The 13,974-nt window shown below is 39.6% G+C and overlaps 1 protein-coding gene across 5 annotated transcripts in view; it reads right to left on the bottom strand.

Annotated features, from left to right (window-relative positions):
* STAT1 (signal transducer and activator of transcription 1) overlaps positions 1–13,974 on the bottom strand; it is a 1,320,138-nt gene that overhangs the window by 481,358 nt on the left and 824,806 nt on the right. For all 5 annotated transcript variants that reach the window (XM_056535944.1, XM_056535945.1, XM_056535942.1 and 2 more), the window contains one exon: positions 13,500–13,583. In XM_056535944.1, coding sequence (XP_056391919.1) covers positions 13,500–13,583 — 84 coding nt within the window. The remainder of the gene's footprint in view (positions 1–13,499; positions 13,584–13,974) is intronic.

The raw sequence follows: 13,974 nt of genomic DNA, 5'->3' as shown, positions 1-13,974 counted from the left end.
GGTCACTTTTTATACCATTAAAAAATTAATAAAAAGTGATCAAAAAGTCCGATCAAAACAAAAATCATACCGATAAAAACGTCAGATCATGGCGCATAAAATGAGTCCTCATACCGCCCTGTACATGGAAAAATTTAAAAGTTATAGGGGTCAGAAGATGACATTTTTAAACGTATACATTTTCCTGCATGTAGTTATGATTTTTTCCAGAAGTGCGACAAAATCAAACCTATATAAGTAGGGTATCATTTTAACCGTATGGACCTACAGAATAATGATAAGGTGTAATTTTTACCGAAATATGCACTGCGGGTTGGGTAAAATGACTAATGTCACTGCAAAGTAGAATTGGCGACGCAAAAAATAAGCCATAATATGGATTTTTAGGTCAAAAATTATTGAAAGGGTTATCATTTTTAAAAGGTAAGGAGGAAAAAACGAAAGTGCAAAAACTGAAAAATCCTGAGTCCTTAAGCGGTTAAGGGGTTAAAAAAGGGGATGGGTAGCTCAACCAAAAATATAGAGATAGATTTGTTATTATACCAGACGAGTACTAATAAAAAAAAGCTGTGTGTCTCATACAACTTGAACAAATATAAAACATAGAGGGGGCACATTCTTCAAGACTGGTCTTAAAATGTAACCTTAGATTTGTGGTTTATTGTATATAATGATTCTATAGCAATAAATTACTGTCAGATAAGTATAACAGTGGTTTTATTTATATCTCATTAAATATAATCATATGCTTGTAGTGAGTGTCAGCTGCAGGGCCCTGGCAGGTGATCTCAACATATAATAAAAATATGGTCAATAAAAATATATAGTTAAAAGTAAATATCAGAAAAATATATCAAATTTATCATAAAATATAGATTCATGTACAGAATACTTAAATTGTTTGTAGATATAGCCAAAATAACACCAAATGTAATTAGTATTTTGGCACGGCAACCCCAAGGTACTGTAGTTTAAATGAATATTGTGTGCAGCATCCTAAAGATAGTGCAGTTCAAATAAAGTCATTCAGATGGACAATCCCATCTTCTGTGAAGACTTCCTCAATAGATACTATGTATCTGTAAGGTATATGTTATGACCGACTGGGTGGACAGGGAGAGTGAGCCCTAAGCTGTCCCTAGTGACGCTCTTCCTGCCTACATGCCCATACACCTAAGTGGTGAATCGACAACTTGGAGCTGGTCCTTGCCTGTGCTAAAGTGCAGTGGTGTAAAAACAAATAATATACATAGTCCGTCACAGGCCAGAAACAGAACAGGAAAACTACCAGACAACCAGATACACCAGACGGGATACAAATACTAACAGGGCAGAATATAGTGTTTAAACAAACAGTTCACAAACAGGAATCCTGATGAATGGAAGACATGGATAAATGAACAAGACTAGGCATGGTACGAAAATACAGCAGAAACAAGGAATTGCAGGGGATGAGCAGAAGAACTGAAAGCAAGACGCTAAATTGATCAGGAACATAGGACACTGTTCACACTGGGACCCAGAACAAAAAAACTGGACACCCCATTCCACAAAAGGAGTAGCCATTATAATAAAGCCAAATAGACTACTGGCCAGCAGGTACACTCCACCATGTGATCAGGATGCTGACCCAGTAGGAAACAGAAATATACAGTAATACATGAAACTCTAGACCAGGACCAGATGAGTCTAAATAGACTCCAGGGTACCAAACAGGAAATTTAACATACAGAACACACAGGTAACAAGCAAGACTAAAACCGTATGAGTCTGAACAGACTCCAAGAGACCAAACAGAAATAATTACATACAGAGCACAGGTAACACTAGAATAACACAGTGTGAACACAGACTAAGCAGAACAGACATACTAATCCTAAAACCAACAAATGTAACAGACTAAAATGTACAATAAACAAGATTATTTAACCATGACTAAAATCACAAGATTTATAAATAAATACAAGGTAAATACTCAAGCAGACTTGGAAGTGTATTGCACAATAACCAGCACCAGAAGGCAGGAGAACTCTGGTTAAAATAGACGCACACGAATTCTCATTCGTTCAGAGCAATAACCATTACCTATTTAGGGAGAATAGCTAACTGCTTTGAACAAACTGTTCCATGGCGCTCTCACACTTACCCTGTATGGTCACATGGACGCTCTGATAGTGGGCTTAGGCTGCGCTGGCAGACCTGGGGATGGAGAGGTCTGTTGCCGGCCTGATGCTTGTGATGAATGGGTTTGTTGGTAGTAGCGTTCTCCTGAGCGTCTGTGCGAACATAGCCGGTAAGTGTGAGAATGTCACGGGACATCATCTGAAGTGCTGAGATCGCACTTTGCAATAAGTGTATCCAGTTCTTTGCAATATACTTAACAGACACAAAGGCCCTCATTTACTATTGCAATCCCGACATGTTTTGTCGGGTTGTGTGCCAGATTCTGTCGCATTGCGCCAGAAATTCTGTCTGCGCCAGATTTTGAGCCATAATTTGCGCCAGAATTTTAAAAAACCCGACTAACTCTCCATTTTGCTGAGAAAACCAAAAAAGAGGCGTGGCCACTGGGGAAAGGGGGTGTGGTCTCCAAAAAGGTCCCCGACATTTTCACAAAAAAACAACATATTTACTAAGGTTTCCACATAAAGTGTGGTGGATTTGAGCTGAGGAAAACCCGACAAATCAGAGCATGTGTTAAAAAAGCAAAGTGTAGGGAAAGTGGAAAATGTAGGGAAACCTTAGTAAATACCGTGGAAAATAAATTGTAGGGAATTAAAACCCACAAAGAAACCTAAACTCCACTCTTAGCAAATGAGGGTCATAGTATCTATAGAGGAAGTCTTCACAGAAGACAGGATTGTCCATCTGAATGACTTTATTTAAACTGCACTATCTTTAGGATGCCGCACACAATATTAATTTAAACTACAGTACCTCCCCAAGGTACTGTAGTTTAAATTAATATTGTGTGCGGCATCCTAAAGATAGTGCATTGCCGTGCAAAAAGACTAATTACATTTGGTGTTATTTTGGCTATATCTAAAAAACAATTTAAGTATTCTATACATGAATCTATATTTTATAATATATTTTATATATTTTTCTAATATTTACTTTTAACTATATATTTTTATTGACCATATGTTTTATTATATGCTGAGATCATCTGCAAGGGCCCTGCAGCTGACACTCACTACAAGCATATTATTGTATTTTATGAAATATAAATAAATCATATCTGACTGTAATTTATACATATCTGACTATTATGCATATCTGACTGTATTAAGACCAGTCTTGAGGAAAGGGCCCCCTCTATATTTTAGACATGGGACTATGTTTGAAGGAAAAACAAAATCGAAAGGTGTTTTTATTTTCATCATGATTACTATAGTTTTTTCTTTTGTGAGTTTTGTAAAGTAAAACATTTCTGTTTTGATTATTTGCTTTGGCAAAGGCGTTATCTAATACATTGTTCGGATATATTCTGGCTTGCAATCTTTAGCATGAATCTCAAAACTGGCTTATGTACTATTTATTCTCCGCAATCTTAAAAACTGCCCGTAAGGTATGGCAGACCTTACATGACTTGGATGATAACTTCTGTAGTTTAAGAGGACGTTCCCTGCAGTTGGTTTTCTATATCCGATCGTTTGGATACCCTCTTCACTTATTTGGACCAATACATCCAGAAATTCAAGTTCTTTGGTACTAGTTTTAAAGGTGAATTTGAGATTCATTTTATTCATTGCATTTAAATTCAAATAAAGTTAGCAAAATCTGACTCTGATCCTGACCATATTATTAGAACATCATCTACAAATCTCACATAACTGTGGATTTGCTTTAGAAATCGATTTTTAGTTGAGAAGATGTACTTTTTTATACCTTCAGTCTTTGATATGATCGTTATGTGCATTACAGGTATAGCACCACAATGATTTCTGACTAAGCAGTGTTTCATGCTAGAGAAGAAGCTACACCTGTATAAGTATACTTCAAGAGGAAACGGGGTAGTGTGGATTAGGGTATGCAGTGCCAGACTCTATTTTATATATAGACTGTATTCTACTATTCCTGTGCTTTGCGTCCTGAGGACGCATTTATACCCAAGACCCTTGAGTGCCTGGGATAATAAACTTTACCAGTCTCCACATAATGGATACTATACCAGGAACCGCTGCTACCGATGTGAACACGGAGATTTATATAATTGCAGGACGGCAGGACGCCGGGACATTTTTCACACAATGCAATGACGCAGATGCTTTTAACTTTATGACCACTAAAAGTCTAGAATGAAAAATATGCCAACTAGCCGAAAAAGAAATGAGGCTTTTTTGGACAAATAAATCTCTAAAATAATACAAAGAATGTGGTCATGTCCCAAGGGGATTAAGAAATTTTAAGGAACCTACACAATATCTAGATGATCCAGAATTCCTAAAAAAAAATAAAAAAAAGTGAACAAATTCACCTTGAATATTTATTACACATGCCTAGAGCTGTTCTTGAACGAAAGGAGGTCTAATATGCGTTTATTACAGAAAACCTAAGAAAACCTGCAAAGTACCATAAAGGACCAAAAACTGAATACATTCCTAAGAGACAAAACGGACTTTGCTACTGGCAAAATTTTCTCAAAAAGGAATAGCAAGAAAACTTACAGCAACCAAAAGAAATTATGGAATAAAAATCAAAGAAGAAACACAACCGACTTCTGGACAACAGAGTTCAAATGGTTCAGATGACAAAGATAAAAACAAACAAACATAGATTAATAGTAGTCCCCACTACCTCCCAAAATACAACTTACCCTTTAGGAAGAGAACAAGGGGAAAGAAAAACAGGGGTGCGGTTACAAAACTGAAGAAAGTTTCCTGACACCAGTAATACAAGAAGAGAATGACTATATGGATACATCTTCTACAATCATTAATCTTACTGACTTAATATTGCAGTGCTGAAACAAGGACAGAATTTTTGTCTGACAGATGAATTTGACCTAGGAGTAGTGCAGTGGAGGCGACCCATGGATTTTAGAAGGCACACAGCGGGGGATATCAAGCCTCCAAATCCGCCATGGCTTGCGATCTAGGTAAGGAAATATAAGAAAAACATATGACACAGACATCCGCCCGGGTCATATATCCAGAGGCTGAACCCAAAATAACCGGAGCAAACCAGAAGGGTGGTGGTGGTGGGAGAGACTGGTATGGGCACCTAGAGCCCCCACAGGTGTTTGACGTATTTTCGTTAAAGTTGGATGGGAAAATGAAAAAAATAATAATAATAATTTTAACTAAAATGCTGGTGTTACACAAAATTTTTAATTTTCACAAGGAAAATAGGAAAAAAAAAACCCCCAAAATTTCTAACCCCATGTCTTCTGTTCGAGAACATACTCCATATGTGGATGTAAAGTGATCTGCGGGTGAACTACAATGCTCAGAAGAGAGGGAGCGCCATTGGGCTTTTGGTGAGAAAATGTGTCCGGATTTGAAGGCCACGTGTTTTACAAAGCCCCCATAGTGCCAGAACAATGGTACCCCCCCCCACATATGACCCCATATTGGAAACTACACCCCTCACAGAATGTTATAAGGGGTGCAGTGAGCATTTACAGTGGTCTGTGAAAAATAATTTTTTTTTTTCTCAGCCCACTGTTCCAAAAGACCAGTCAAATGCCAGTGGGGTGTAAATGCTCAGTGCACACCTTATTAAATTCTTTGAGGGGTGTAGTTTCCAAAATGGGGTCACATGTGGGGGTCCACTGTTTTGGCACCACTGGGGGCTTTGTAAATGCACAAGGCCCCCGATTTCTATTCCAACCAAATTCTCTCCCCAAAAGATCAATGGCACTCCTTCTCTTCTGAGCATTGTAGTGTGCCAGCAGAGCACTTAATGTCCACCCATGGGGTATTTCCATACTCAGAAGAAATGGGGTTAAAAATTTTGGGGGGCATTTTCTCCCATTACCCCTTGTAAAAATGTAAAATTTGGGTAAAAAAAAGCATTTTTGTGAAAAAAAAATGTTTTTTTTTTTTTTTTTTCATTTACACATCCAACTTTTATGAAAATTCATCAAACACCTGTGGGGTGTTAAGGCTCACTGTACCCCTTGTTACTTTCCTTGAGGGGTGAAGTTTCAAAATAGTATGCCATGTGTTTTTTTTGTTGCTGTTCTGGCACCATAGGGGCTTCCTAAATGTGATATGCCCCCCCAAAAACCATTTCAGAAAACCTCACTCTCCAAAATCCCATAGTTGCTCCTTCCCTTCTTAGCCCTCTAGTGCACCCACAGAGCACTTGACATACACATACTGGGGGAGATTTATCAAAACCTGTGCAGAGGAAAAGTTGCTGCGTTGCCCATAGAAACCAATCAGATAGCTTCTTTCATTTTTCAGAGGCCTTGTTAAAAATGAAAGAAACAAGCTGATTGGTTGCTATGGGCAACCGGGTAACTTTTCCTCTTGACAGGTTTTGATAAATCTCCTCCATGAGATATTTCCTTACTCAAGAGAAATGTGGTTACAAATTTTAGGGAGATTTCTCTCCCTACAAGAACATGCCAGTGTAAAAAATGAAGATTTTGAATTTTCTCCTTCACTTTGCTGCTATTCCTGTGAAACACCTAAAGGGTTAACAGACTTTCTAAATTTCATTTTGAATACTTTGAGGGGTGAAGTTTTTATAATGGGGTCATTTATGGGGTATTTCTAATATAAAGGCTCCTCAAATCCCCTTCAAAACTGAACTGGTCCATGAAAAATTCTGATTTTGAAAATTTTGTGAAAATTGCTGCTGAATTTGAAGCCCTCTGATATCTTCCAAAAGTAAAAATATGTCAATTTTATGATGCCAACATAAAGTAGACATATTGTATATGTGAATCAATATATAATTAATTTTCAATTTTTCAGCAAATTCTTGCATTTTTCACCAAGAAATGATGCAAGTATCGACAAAATTTTACCACTAACAAAGTAGAATATGTCATGAAAAAACAATCTCGGAATCAGAATGAAAAGTAAAAGCATCCCAGAGTTATTAATGCTTAAAGTGACAGTGGTCAGATGTGCAAAAAACTGACCAGGTCCTTAACCCCTTAAGGACCCAGCCAATTTTCAGTGTAGGACCCGGCCATTTTGTGCACATCTGACCACTGTCACTTTAAGCATTAGTAACTCTGGGATGCTTTTACCTTTCATTCTGATTCCGAGAATGTTTTTTCGTGACATATTCTACTTTATGTTAGTGGTAAAATTTTGTCAATACTTGCATAATCTCTTGGTGAAAAATTCTAATGTTGCATTTTTTTTTACTTTGAAGCTCTCTGCTTATAAGGACAATGAATATTCCAAATAAATTATATATTGATTCACATATACAACATGTCTACTTTATGACTGCATCATAAAGTTGACATGTTTTTACTTTTGGAAGACATCAAAGGGCTTCAAAGTATAGCAGCAATTTTCCAATTTTTCACAAAATTTTCAAAATCGAAATTTTTCAGGGACCAGTTCAGTTTAAGTGGATTTGAAGGTCCTACTTATTAGAAATACTCCATAAATTACCCCATTTCAAAGGGTTTGTTAACCCTTTAGGTGTTTCACAGGAATAGCAGCAAATTGAAAGAGAAAATTCAAAGGCTTCATTTTTTACACTGGCATGTTCTTGGAAACCCAGTTTTTGAATTTTTAAAAGGGGTAAAAGGAGAAAAATCTTCCTAAAATGTGTAACCCAATTGCTCTCGAGTAAGGAAATACCTCATATGTGTATATCAAGTGCTCTGTGGGTGCACTAGAGGACTCAGAAGGGAAGGAGTGACTCAGAAGGTAAGGATTTTGGAGAGTGAGTTTTTCTGAAATGGTTATTGGGGGGCATGTCACATTTAAGAAGCCCTTATGGTGCCAGAACAGCAACAACTAAAAAAAGCAACACATGGCATACTATTTTGGAAACTACACCCCTCAAGGAACGTAACAAGGGGTACAGTGAGCCTTAACACCCCACAGGTGTTTGATGACTTTTTGTTAAAGTTGGATGAGTAAATGAAAGAAAAAAAAAATATTATTTCACTAAAATGCTGGTTTTTCCCCAAATTTAAAATTTTTACAAGGGATAATAGGAGAAAATGACCCCAAAATTTGTAACCCCATAGAAATACCCCATGTGTGGAAGTCAAGTGCTCTGCTGGCGCACTACAATGCTCAGAAGAGGAGGAGCGCTTTGTGAATATGCGTAACACTGTTTGGATGAACAATTATGCTCCACCAGTCAAGGTTATTATGCATGTTCATATGTAAACTCTGACACATCTGATGTCATAATATGTTATATGTTACATTTCTCATGTTTATAAAATTCAATAAAAAACATTGTGAAACAGAAGAGGAGGAGCGCCATTGAGCTTTTGGAAAGAGAATTTGTTTGGATTGGAAGTCAGGGGGCATGTGCGTTTACAAAGCCCCCCATGGTGCCAGAACAGTGGACCCCCAACATGTGACCCCATTTTGGAAACTATACCCCTCACAGAATTTAATAAGGGGTGAAGTGAGTATTTAAACTCCACTGGCGTTTGACAGGTCTTTGGAACAGTGGGCTGTGCAATTAAAAAATTACATTCACTATTCCAAAAATCTGTCAGAAACCTGTGGGGCGTAAATGCTCACTGTACCCCTTATTACATTACATGAGGGGTATAGTTTCCAAAATGGGATCACATGTGGGGGGGGGGGTGCATTGTTTTGGCACTATGGGGGCTTAGTAAACACATGTGGCCTTCAATTCCGGACACATTTTCTCTCCAAAAGCCTAATGGCGCTCCTTCTCTTCTGAGCATTGTAGTTCGCCCGCAGAGCACACCACATATGGGGTATGTTCTTACTCAGAAGAAATGGGGTTAGAAATTTTGGGGGGCTTTTTTCCTATTTTCCCTTGTGAAAATGAAAAATGTAGGGTAACACCAGCATTTTAGTGGAAACATATTTTTTTTTCATTTTCCCATCCAACTTTAATGAAAAACACCTGTGGGGTGTTAAAGCTCACTTTACCCCTTGTTACATTCTGTGATCGGTGTAGTTTCCAAAATGGGGTCACATGTGGGTATTTATTTTTTTGCGTTTATGTCAGAAACCCTGTGCAAATCACCAATTTAGGCCTCAAATGTACATAGAGCGCTCTCACTCAGCCTTGTTGTGCGTCTGTAGGCATTTTACGCCCACATATGGGGTATTTCTGTACTCAGGAGAAATTGCGTTACAAATTTTGGGTGTCTTTTTTTCCTTTTACCGCTTCTGAAAATAAAAAGTATGGGGCAACACCAGCATGTTAGTGTAAAAAATTTATTTTTTACACTAACAGGCTGGTGTAGCCCCCAACAATTCCTTTTCACAAGGGGTAAAAGGAGAAAAAGCCCCCAAAATTTGTAGTGCACTTTCTCCCGAGTACGTAAATACCCCATATGTGGATCTAAACAGTTTTCTTGAAATACGACTGGGCTCTGAAGTGAAAGAGCGCCATGCGCATTTGAGGACTAATTTTGGGATTGCATAGGGGTGGACATATTCTACGCCAGTGATTCCCAAACAGGGTGCCTCCAGCTGTTGCTAAACTCCCAGCATGCCTGGACAGTCAGTGGCTTTCCGGAAATGCTGGGATTTGTTGTTTTGCAACAGCTGGAGGCTCCATTTTGGAAACACTGCCGTACAATACTTTTTCATTTTTATTGGGGGGACAGTGTAAGGGGGTGTATGTGTAGTGTTTTACCCTTTATTATGTCTTAGTTTAGTGTAGTGTAGTGTAGTGTTTTTAGGGTACATTCGCACAGGCGCGTTTACAGTGAGTTTCCTGCTGAGAGTTTGTGCTGTAGCAAAAAATTTGCCGCAGCTCAAACTTGAAGCAGGAAACTCACTGTTAACCCGCCCGAGTGAATGTACCCTGTACATTCACATGGGGGGGGGGGGGGGGCAATCAAACCAGCTGTTTCAAAACTACAACTCCCAGCATGTACTGACAGACCGTGCATGCTGGGAGTTGTACTTTTGCGACAGCTGGAGGCACACTGGTTGGAAAACCTTCAGTTAGGTTCTGTTACCTAACTCAGTTTTTTCCAACCAGTGTGCCTCCAGCTGTTGCAAAACTACAACTCCCAGCATGTACATCGCCGAAGGGCATGCTGGGAGATGTAGTTATGCAACTTCTGGAGGTACGCAACTACAACTTCCAGAATGCACGGTGATCTCCAAACTGTGGCCCTCCAGATGTTGCAAAACTACAAATCCCAGCAAACTGCTGTGTGGGCATGCTAGGAGGTGTAGTTTTGAAAGATCTAGAGGGCCACAGTTTAGAGACCACTGCACAGTGATCTCCAAACTGTAGCCCTCCAGCTGTTGTAAAACTGCAAATCCCAGCATGCCCACACAGAAAACTGCTGTCTGGGCATGCTGGGAGTTAAAGTTTTGCAACATCTGTAGGGCTACAGTTTAGAGACCACTGTATAGTGGTCTCATACTGTAGCCCACCAGATGTTGCTAGGCAACTCACCGGCTTCCTTAGGATCCAGGGAGCCGCATCGCCGTCCTCTTCTGCCACTGATCACCGCCGCCGATTGTCGCCTCATCCGCGCCGATGGGTAAGTGGACCTTCGGCGTCAGTCCTCGACGGTTTCCCCGTTCTGCCCCGCCTATTGTGGGTGGGCAGAATGGGGAAACCGAAAGTTAACCCCCCCCCCCCCGCTCCCAATCTAGACAACCAATAGCAGGGATAGGAGGGGTGGCACCCCTGCCACCTCACTCCTATCCCTTCAGAGGGAACGTGAGTGTTTTAGACAACCCTGATCCCCCTTATTTTCCGTTTAACCAGAGACCCGTATGACCTGGAATAGCTGCAAGTCGCCAGAGTGAATTCATGGGGGGGGGGGGGGGGGGGGTAATGACCCCCCTGGGCATTTGTGTGAGGTGCCTGCTGATCGAAATCAGCAGTCACGCCGGTCCGGCCCCCGCTCGGCGGAGACCGAAATTCCCACTGGGCATACAGGTACGTCCTGGGTCCTTAAGTACCAGGGTGTCAGGACGTTCCCGTATGCCCTGGGTCCTTAACTGGTTAAGGTGAAAATGGGCTGGGTTCTTAACTCCTTAATTTAGCATTTTCGTTTTTTCCTCCTTACCTTTAAAAAATCATAACTCTTTCATTTTTACACCTAAAAATCCATATGATGGCTTATTTTTTGCGCCACCAATTCTACTTTGTAAGGACATCAGTTATTTTACCCAAAAATCTATGACGAAACAGAAAAAAAATCATTGTGAGACAAAATTGAAAAAAAAAACTCTGCCACTTTTGGGGGATTCTGTTTCTACACCGTACATTTTTCTGTAAAAATTACACATTCTTTTTATTCTGTCGGTCCATATGATTAAAATGATACCCTACTTTTATAGGTTTGATTTTGTCGTACTTCTGAAAAAAATCATAACTACTAGGAAAATGTATACGTTTAAAATTGTCATCTTCTGACCCCTATAACTTTTTATTTTTCTGCATATGGGGCAGTATGAGGGCTAATTTTTTGTGCCGTGATCTGAAGTTTTCAGCGGTACAATTTTTGTATTGATCGGACTTATTGATCGCTTTTTATTCATTTTTTCGTGATATAAAAAGTTACCAAAAATACACTATTTTGGACTTTGGAATTTTTTTGCGCGTACGCCATTGACCGTGCGGTTTAATTAATGATATATTTTTATAATTCGGACATTTCTGCACGCGTCGATACCACATATGTTTATTTTTATTTACACTTTTTTTTTTATTGGGAAAAGGGGGGTGATTCAAATTTTTATTAGGGGAGGGGTTAAATGATCTTTATTCACTTTTTTTTACACTTTTTTTTTGCAGTGTTATAGCTTCCATAGGGGGCTATAACACTGCACACACTGATCTCTTACATTGTTCAATGGTTTCTCATAGGAAACCATTGATCAATGATTCTGCCGCTTGACTGCTCATGCCTGGATCTCAGGCACTGAGCAGTCATTCGGCGATCGGACACCAGGAGGCAAGGTAGGAGAACCTCCCAAACAGCCCCCTGAGCAAAACGGCAGTGATTTACTTTCACTTGAGACGCGGCATTCAACTTTGAACGCTGCGTCTAAAGGGTTAATAGTGCAAGGCACCGCGATAAGTGCTGCGCGCTATTAGCCCCGGGTCGCGGCTGTTGTTAGAGGCTGGGCCCGAACCATCCCCGCGTTATAGAAAGGGAAAGGACTCAGGACGCTCTTGGTCCTTAAGAGGTTAAAGGGGTAACCCGGTGGAAAACTTTTTTTTTTTTTTTTAAATCAACTGGTGCCAGAAAGTTAAACAGATTTGTAAATGATTTCTATTAAAAAATCCTAATCCTCATGTACTTATTAGCTGCTGAATACTACAGAGAAAATTATTTAATTTTTTGAACACAGTGCTCACTGCTGACATCATGACCACAGTGCTCTCTGCTGACATCTCTGTCCATTTCAGGAACTGTCCAGAGCAGCATATGTTTTCTATGGGGATTTTCTCCTACTTTGGACAGTTCTTAAAATGGACAAAGGTATCAGCAGAGAGCACTGTGGTCATGATGTCAACAGAGACCTCTGTGTTCCAAAAAGAAAATAATTTCCTCTGTAGAATTCAGCAGCTAATAAGTACTGGAAGGATTGGGATTTTTAAGTAGAAGTAATTTACAAATCTGTTTAACTTTCTGGCACCAGTTGAGTAAAAAAAAAAAAAAAAAAAAAAAGAGTTTTCCACCGGAGTACCCCTTTAACTTTGTTGGCAAGATCAAAGGATTCACTCTACTGGGGATACGTCTCTGCCATCTGGAGTTAGTTTGCAGTGTGTGCATGCCCTTATGTAACCACTGCTCCCAACTCCTCCCACCAGTTTAGTATGGCTATCCTAGATTTTGACAATTCCTCCAAATGACCATCCTGCTTTCAGTCCAATCATCCTGCCCTGTGCAGCAATTCAACATTTTTATCTGGGTGCATGTTTTTTTTGTCAATGAGTGTAGTTACTTTGGCTAATCTTTATGTCAGAAACTAAATTAAAATCTATCTGATCGTGTTTTCAAATTAAAATGCAATTAAGATTCATAATAAAGATTCATTAAGTTTTCCTATACTCAGAGTAGGCCATCAATGTCTCATTAGTGGCTGATCAGCTGTTTGGCAGAGTTGGGGCTTTAGCATATAAACTGTGAACAGGGCTGTAAACTAAATTCATTGTGTAGTGGCTGTGCAATTTAGCTCCTATTTACTTTAATTTAGATGCAGCAGCAATATTGAACAGCTGATCAACCAGGTGTCGGCTACCAGGTGTCGCCTATCAGACACCTGAAGGCATTCCTATTCATTACAAATTTATTTTAATGAATGCAACCCCTTCTCTTCCATGATAAATATGCATATACTTCATGTTTTCCACATGTCATTTTAAGGATACTTTACCTCCAAGTCGACAACTAAAGCAGGCTGACAAAGCTGTGTCTCAAAAGTCAAAGAATGCAGCTCTTCAGTAACAATAAGTGGTCCCTAAAATAGAAAGATAAGCATTTTAATTTCACCCACTGTCACAGTTTTTCTCAGAACTGATGGCTCCATTTAAGGTAAAGCAGGTAAGGGCTGGTTCACATCATGTTTTCTCCAATATGGGAGCGCATACGGCAGGGGGGAGCTAACACCTCGTGCTCCTGTATGCCTTCCTATGCTCTCCAGTATGTAATTCATTTCAATGAGCCGGCCGGAGTGAAACGTTCGGTCTGGTCGGCTCATTTTTGCGCTGTATGTGCAAAATAGTATGCCATGTGGTTTTTGTTTCTTTTTTTTTTTGCTATTCTGGCACCATGGGGGCTTCCTAAATGCATCATGGCCCCCAAAAACCATGACAGCAAAATTCGCTTTCAACCACGGTTTTAGGTCCGGC

This window comes from Hyla sarda, chromosome 8 (assembly GCF_029499605.1).
Source record: "Hyla sarda isolate aHylSar1 chromosome 8, aHylSar1.hap1, whole genome shotgun sequence".
NCBI classification, from domain to species: domain Eukaryota; kingdom Metazoa; phylum Chordata; class Amphibia; order Anura; family Hylidae; genus Hyla; species Hyla sarda.
The sequence above is the reverse complement of the archived record's forward strand: the minus strand, read 5'-3'. Positions and strand labels throughout refer to the sequence as shown.